Source organism: Diorhabda sublineata, chromosome 7, assembly GCF_026230105.1.
Source record: "Diorhabda sublineata isolate icDioSubl1.1 chromosome 7, icDioSubl1.1, whole genome shotgun sequence".
Taxonomy (NCBI): Eukaryota; Metazoa; Arthropoda; class Insecta; order Coleoptera; family Chrysomelidae; genus Diorhabda; species Diorhabda sublineata.
This window is the reverse complement of record NC_079480.1, coordinates 27,831,493-27,839,514: the sequence shown is the minus strand read 5'-3', so window position 1 is coordinate 27,839,514 and position 8,022 is coordinate 27,831,493. Positions and strand designations below refer to the sequence as shown.

General features: G+C 32.5%; 1 protein-coding gene across 1 annotated transcript in view; it reads left to right on the top strand.

The window, feature by feature from the left end:
- The first annotated feature begins 929 nt into the window (after window positions 1–929).
- Window positions 930–8,022, top strand: part of LOC130446513 (uncharacterized) — a 107,048-nt gene continuing 99,955 nt past the window's right edge. The window contains exon 1 of the mRNA XM_056782823.1: window positions 930–1,222. Within this exon, the coding sequence (XP_056638801.1) occupies window positions 1,165–1,222 (58 nt within the window). The 5' untranslated portion in view covers window positions 930–1,164. The remainder of the gene's footprint in view (window positions 1,223–8,022) is intronic.

Here is an 8,022-nt window from a genome sequence, read left to right as displayed (position 1 = left end):
ATGCAGTATGTGAATTGCTAATTTCAGTGTCGCGTATGAGACATCCATAAACCGGATAAATGTTTAAAAATTTGGATTGAGGGCTTTCCTTTCTTTAACGAAATTTTCCATTGAAAACTATCAATCATTACTAATACTATAATTATATTTTTGAAACCTAGTTATATGTAAAATTAGATTATCATGCCGGCAACGGAAGTGGATGGGGTTTGGTGTAAAGGGTGGGTTGAAGGTAAGGACAAAATAAGATATCTCATAAATAAATGATACCAAACGGGCCTAACCTAACCTATCTTAACCTAAACTAACCTAACCTAACGAAACTTAACTTAACTCAACCTAATTTGACCTAACCTAACTCAACCTAACTGTTTTCTTTAGGAGGGTAAATCATCATTAACATCCGACATTTTTGTCGGGTAATGTCGAACTCTTACGGACAAAAGTCCCTCAGATGTTGAGAATACTGATTATTAGTAGAGTGTATTAACGAAGCTGTTGATTTAATTAGGAACTGGGCTTCGGCTTTAGTACATGAATTTTTCACCTTAATTACATTCAGTATTTGACGATTTTTCACTCAAAACACTGGAATAAATTTTCAAATTTATTAGAAAAGTGTAATTGATGTACAAATTTTTAAATATTGATATCTATGATTATACAAACTGTTATTTTTTCTAGTCGACAATTCTGTTCATATTTTTTGGAGATTTTTCTCAAACCATATAGTACATTTATTCTGTAGAACAAAAGACAATTCCCTTGAAAGAAATAAGTAATCTAAACTCTATCCCAATATCCATCATCAACCTTTCTGAAGCCTTACCCAAATCCCCAACATCATCCAATTAATAAATTATTACATCCCTATTTTCGAAAATCCTTTTGGACCAGGGATAAGCGAAATAGAAAGAGCGAGGCGCGCAGGGCTCCGGCAGGATCGTGGTACAATTCTGGATTGCTCCTTCATTTGTCTCTGAATCTCGCCGAGGGGCACTTCATGTGTAAAGGATTTGTATCAAGTTCGGAGCGCGTCATTTCGTAAGTTTTGCGTTCGCGATATAATGAACTTATTTCAAAGTTTTAACATGGTTAAGTGATTATTATAAATCAATTATAAAGTTCAGAGTGAGATGTGATGAGGTGATTTTGTAAACAAAAATGACAAATGTATTAAAATTTGACGTGTTGTTTTTATTTTCTGCTATTTTCATCCAAGGTAGGAATTTTGATATACTTCACATAAATACATCATGAAATTTTGGTAATTTTTTAGAATATGTGTATAGGATCTAATCGGTATTTTTAAATACTTTCATTAACAAATTTATATATAATTTTAATCATCGCTGAAGCAGTGGTTCTAGGACAAACATGTGATCGGGCAGAAATGAAACAGAACATTCGATTTTATTCATTAATAATATCAAAAGAATGTGACCTATGAGATTTACGTTTCAATATTTCTTATTGATTCATCAGATGTTGTTTTTCATCAAAATATACATTTGTTACATTGCGAAAAAAGAGATATTTGAATTATTGTGGATTTATTGACCTCCAGTGTTGAATCTAATCATTTTAAGTTTGCAATTTTAATGTACGGAAATTATTACCAAATATTCTGATTCCAATATTTACACCTGAAATATCAGAATGAGGAATGTTTTTGTCGATTTTTAATATTTTGGAACAAGAAATTTTGAGATCATATTATCGGCATTCTGTATATAAAATAGCAAAACAACAGTTTACTCAAATGTACTGAAAAGTAAGTCTTTGTTGCTGTGTTACCAAACTGTCATTTGTCGTACAACTATACGAGGAATCTCAACAAAATTGGGATATTTCCAACTGTAAATTTCGTAGGCAAGATGGTTGTTTGAGACAATTATGTACATATTATTGATGACTAAGAGTCAAGCGATCCCGTGGTAAAAATTTGTGTTTCTCGGAAAACTTCAGCGCTTTCTATAAAAGACGGTTTCGTATATAGATAATTTGGGTTTAATCAATTTAGTTTTAATCCTATATAATTACTCAATATAGCCTTTGTTCGACCTTATATTTTATTATACTCTTCATCAGTTATTTGGTCGATATACCCTCTCGATATATTCGTCGTTCCAGTGGTGCCCTACCATTTGCTTCAATGTTTGGACTCCACATTGAGTTTCATTGACTGTTCGAGCGCGTTTGACTGAAAAGTGACCCTTTGAAGTTGACAATATTTTTGTGTCTGATGTCATCCAGCAAAATTTCACATCAATTGGAGGGATAAGTTAGTTTTGATACTCCTTTACAGTAAACTGTTGACGTTGTTGACATATTACTATTTACGTGGAGAAGCAATTGAAAAAACCATGTTGATATTCTCTTGTAAGTGTTTCGTGCCATAACATGTACCAAGATAGTCTGTATTTAGAAGTATATGCACACGAATAATCTTTAATTTCGTCAATTGAAAACTTCCTTGGAATAACAGTGTATGCAACAGGATAACCTTTTTTTTAGGAAGCCGAGTCACAATTATGAAAGTTCGAGAATTGTTTATTGAAATCACTCGAATCAAACAAAACCAACACATATATATGTTTTATTACGCAACAACAAAAAGATATTGTAGAAAAACATTTCACGACTAACAAAGGTAATGCATTTTTAAAGTGATAGATACAAATTTACCGTTTAAACATAACTGGAAATCCTAAATTTATTGGGTAATTATAAACATAAAGTTGAAATATTACTAAGTTTTTGTTTACTTTTCTTCACTTGGTAAAATGAGAAAACAATTCCACATAACATACAACGTTTTTGCACTTTCCAGCAATGGTCATTGTTTTCCAGGTTTTTCGTGTCCTTTGTTTGACACATAGCTTTTCCCTTCTTCTCTTAATATGCGTCTTTTATCGCCTTTCCATTTTGTGACGTTGGTTTTTCGTTGTTTTCCGTTTTTAAACCAGATGGTGACATCACATGTCTGCGATTTGCCAACTAGTCCTACCACAGAAAACTACCAGCCACGTCCATAGGTCAAATTGAATGTTATTCCACTAAAATCGCCGATAAGGCAAATATGTCGGTAGCAACGTTTTTCTTGGGAGGTCTTCAATTAATTCCGTAGTTCTGGAATATTATTTTGTTAATTGGAAAAAGGGAAAGCCATAACTGGCCCATTTTATACTCATTTGCTAACTCGTTATAATGCCAAACTCAAGAGAAAAATGAATGTATTTCTTGAAAAAAAAAATATTTCGCTTCATGACGACAATGCGCTGCCCATTCGTCCGCTAATATTGCAAAAAAATTAGACAAACTCTGTCATGATTTATTACCTCCTCTGCCATATTCACAAGATTTCATAGAAATGAAGAAATAGTAGTAGAGAAAAAGGACTATTTTACATAACAAGAAAATATTTTTTCTCACGGTTCGAAATCAATTTAAACTCTTCTATTCAAAACTCCTCCCTCAAACTGCCTTTGTATTTACTGCTTTACGTGATATGAGACTACTTCAAATAATATACAAGTTAATTCATTGATTGACTCAATTCGTACATAACAAGCAGACTGGAAAGTTTGTAAGCTAGAATACAAGAATTTTTTTCATTGAATTCATCGACACAATTTGTTTTATAACGATTTGTCTCTTTTATCAAAATAGACTTCAGTTTCGGTGATAACCTCTACAACAGCGCAAATTTTTTATACAGCAAGCATCCTCCTGAGGTCTAAGAAAATATTCAAGGAGTCAGATCTGGTATACCATCGTTTTCATCGATTTGTGACTTCGTTTTGTTAAAACAATACATTACTCTTCAAATGAGGTCTTTTTCTGCGATTTTATCCAATATTGCTACATAAGAGTCACGTTGCTGTTTATGGTTTTTACTTTCCTAAGATAGTCAATGAATACTATACCATCGCATGCCAAAATACATGCCATATCTTTGCTAGCCGATGTTTACGTCTTTCCTTGCTTTGGAGTCGGTTCGTCACGGCTGACCTTCGACTGGATTTCGGCGTTAAAAAATATCAATTCCTTGTTGTTATTAGTAGATTGTGAACTTGCGTGTCGTTTTCAATTTATGATTATACTGAATTATTATGTGGATTTCCGTCAGTGACACCCTTCTTGTGATGTCCACTGCATGCATCGTCCTAGGTAATTATTTCACCTTGTTCAGATTCGGCATAACATTTTTCGATCATTATTTATCAATCTAAACCTGGACTTTAATACATTTTTCCCCAACAGCATTTTTATTAACATATGATATACTTTTTTATCCATTTTTTCGAAAACTACTTGACTAATAGGTGTCAATTTTATGACGTCTTCTAAATGCTAGGGCTTTTCAGCCCACGTAATATAATTCTGAGCCTAAAATATCAATATGTGAAACTCATTTTTTTATACTCATTTCCTATAAATTCCTTATCTGTTAGAATAGATTATTTGGACTTTTTTCCAAATTCTTTGATACCACACATCCTTTAACTTACTCTGCTAGTTTGTCGAGTTAAATGGAATTTTTTAATCAAATTTTTCAATTCAATAAAAAATTGATAGAATATTCAATAATATAGCATTCGGTCTTCATTTAAATTTTTATATGAAAAGCTTCTAAAATTTCCAAATCAAACTGTGAAGTTTTATTAATGTTCAGCGCTACAAATAAGAGAGAAGATTCATAATTTCACCAAGAGATGATGTTACTAATTTCAAAGTGAAATTGATTGAGAAAATCAAAATTATTCGAAAAATTGTACCAATTATTCACCGACTACAGAACAACTGTAATGTATAGTATACAAGGGTATACAGGGATATGGTTCGCCTTTACCGAAACTCAAACTGCAAGATACCAAAAGACGCACACTTGAAAAGCAGGCCAAAGAAACAAATTTTAAATATTTTGCTCATGCAATGATATGGGCAACTGTCAACCTCATATTTATGTTGCAGGTTAGTTCTCTATAATACAATAAATCAACGAAATCATGAGTTCTTGATCGTTTCTTCATCATCACGAATTTTAACAAGAATGTGAGAGATAGGATCTGCAGATAGTAGAAAGTCATTTAAATATTTCGCTATTTGTTCAATGTAATTCTTGTCAATTAATTGGTTTAGTATAGAAAAGTGTCAACAAATCCTATGAGGTTTCGATGTTTAAAAAAAAATAGTTGTATTTGCTGTTAATAGAACAGTAACAATATAAGAAATATATGGTTACCCAAGCGAAAATACAATTTAGAAAATCATAAAACAAAAGAGGGGACAACAGAAGTTCGATTAGATGAGACTGCTCACTGACAAACAAAAGATTAAGATGCGAATTTTCCGATTGCAAGGAATTTTCTCCATTGGACTGCAGAAAATAACACAATGCATAATGTTGTATTTATTCACAGATATTCGAAAATGTTGTTAGTAGAGTATCTATCGGTTGGTTCAGACATTTAAAGGTCAATCCGCGTCTCGATGGGAAGATCCTTATTGTGCTTTGCGGATCCTTATCGTGTAGCCGGTTGGCGAGAAAAATTTTTATATCGTCGCCGATCGGCGGGAAAATTTTTTATCGCGTCGTCGATCAGCGGAAAAAAACAGTTTGCCTTCAGTCTCTGGTTATCGAAACGCGAGTCAGACAGTATAATTGTTAGTGTTGGTGTAAACAGTATATTCAGTTTCAAAATGATTACTTTGTTAAAAAGCGTAAAACACTCCATAAATATTGCCGACATTCTGTTGGAAACGAGAAAAACTGGATGAATTTATAATATAATGAATTTTTATCTGAAAACCTCAAGCACCTTGTTTATTATACTGAAATTATTCCGCAAACGGAAAATCTCAGGGGATTTACTTAAAATAGACATCAAAAAAATAACCGAAAGATTTTTGTGTTTGTTTGTTATTTTTTTAATATACATGCATAAAAACTTGTCTAGGAGAATTGTTTCTTTCGAAAAAAATCAAGCGTTCAAGAGATAATTAATAAGAGAAGAATTAATAAATGAATACTTGACTATAAAACTCTAAGGGTTAATAATAGTCGAAATACAACTGTTAGGTTAGAATTTCAAATGATATAATATGTAGTAAATCCTTAATTTTGTTGTATAATATCGCTAACTGGTTGTTATTTTATGAATACACTCCCTAAAATCCCTAATATCAATTAATCTGTTCATATTACGGAGACACTTGAAACATATTCAATAAAAAATATTGTGAAGGAGTTCCAAACAGAATCTTAATAACAAAATATTCTTTTTCAATAGCGCATACCTTCTCCTTTGAAATTAGTTATAGCTTATTAGCATGTGGATTCGAATCTCATTTCTAATTTTTTTTTCATCCCATATTTCCTTGGAACCAAGATGGAGCTCATGTAAATTATGGGTCTCGTATGTGATTACTCTAATTTACAAAATTGACCTTTTTTCATACCCCAAAATAAATGTAAATAAATATGTTAATCCAGTTTCTTTCAACCTTAATATGTTTTCAGAAATATTTTCTTTAACTACCTAAAGTGGTTTATTGTTTATTAGTTTGCTTCAAACGACCATTATCTTGTTTCGGATTGATTTAAAATGTCGAGTAGAATGTGTAAACAAAGTTTTTGTTACGTTTGTGGACATTTTCAAAAGAGAGAAGAGATTCGTTAAAAAGTGCGTATTTGAATTATTTTGGTTTTCCTATTGCAAATCTAGATGAAAAGTGGGTGCCTCATGTGTTTTGCGAGAGCTGTAGAATCGTCTTACTCCAGTGGTTATTAGGAGAAAATGTTGTCCTTCCATTTGGATCAACAATGCTATGGAAAGAGCCTAGTAAACATGAAAATGATTGTTACTTTTGTGTAACGAAGATATTGGAATATAAAAAAAAATACGCCGTCTTCTGTTACTAAAGGTGATATCAGGCGGTTCACTTTTTATTCATTTCTGTCTTTCATTCAGCATCCTTCATTAAGAATGAAACGTCTAGGTATTAAATGAATCAACAGCGATAAATGAATTTGTTAGTGAATCAATCCAGCGATGTTGAATTTCGGCATTCGGCATCAATCACTCGCACCCGAATGAACGAAAAATGAAACGTATAAACACGAAGAGAACGTTCACTCGAGTTCGTTTGACGACATATTCGAGGAAATGAGCGAATAAAGTTCATTTTTTTTGTCATTTTGTGTGTGTATTGTAAGCGTGGAATGAAAAAAAGAGAACATTCACTTGTGTGATCATTCATCCGAATGAACCGAAAAGTGAACTGTCTGATATCACCTTAAGCCTGTATTACATTCGAAAGATATACCCTTGTGTCCCGGTAATTGAGTGCTTCTGATCAGTTCTCATTGAAGAAAAACTCCACAATCAATTAACGATCTCAAGTGGAGCTTGTTGGTACAACAATGGAACTTAATACTACCAAAACATTTTTCGGAAATTAAAGCAACATTTATTCAGAATGTTTCTAAAGAGAAGGTATTATTATTGTACTGATATCCTGGAACTTTTTGAAACAATGAATCAAAACTGTGATAAAACACGCTCTTTCATAGACTCTTCAAAATAAAGTTTAAAATATTTTTTATCACACGATGGTAATATCAAACCGTCCATATCAATAGTAAACGTAGTCAATTGTGAAGAGAGGCATGAAACGATTCGATGGAAACTGTTGGGCGACCTTTAAGTCATTGGTATGTTAATGTGATTGCAGAGCGAAGCAAAAGGTTTAAATAAGGAAATAATGACTTATTCAAAATGAGGACATTTCGAGGAAACTGACCATTAAGCACGAGCTGTTGGTAGATCCTAATATCATCACACTACCCCCTTTACACATCCAATTGGGGCTCATGAAAAATGTTGAGAAGGCGCTTGACAAAAACAGTGATGCTTTCTGGTATTTACAAAAAAACTTGCCAAACATTACAGTGGGAAAACTGAAAGAGCGTATATTTTTTGGCCTTCGAATCCATAAAATTATGAAAGATTCTCA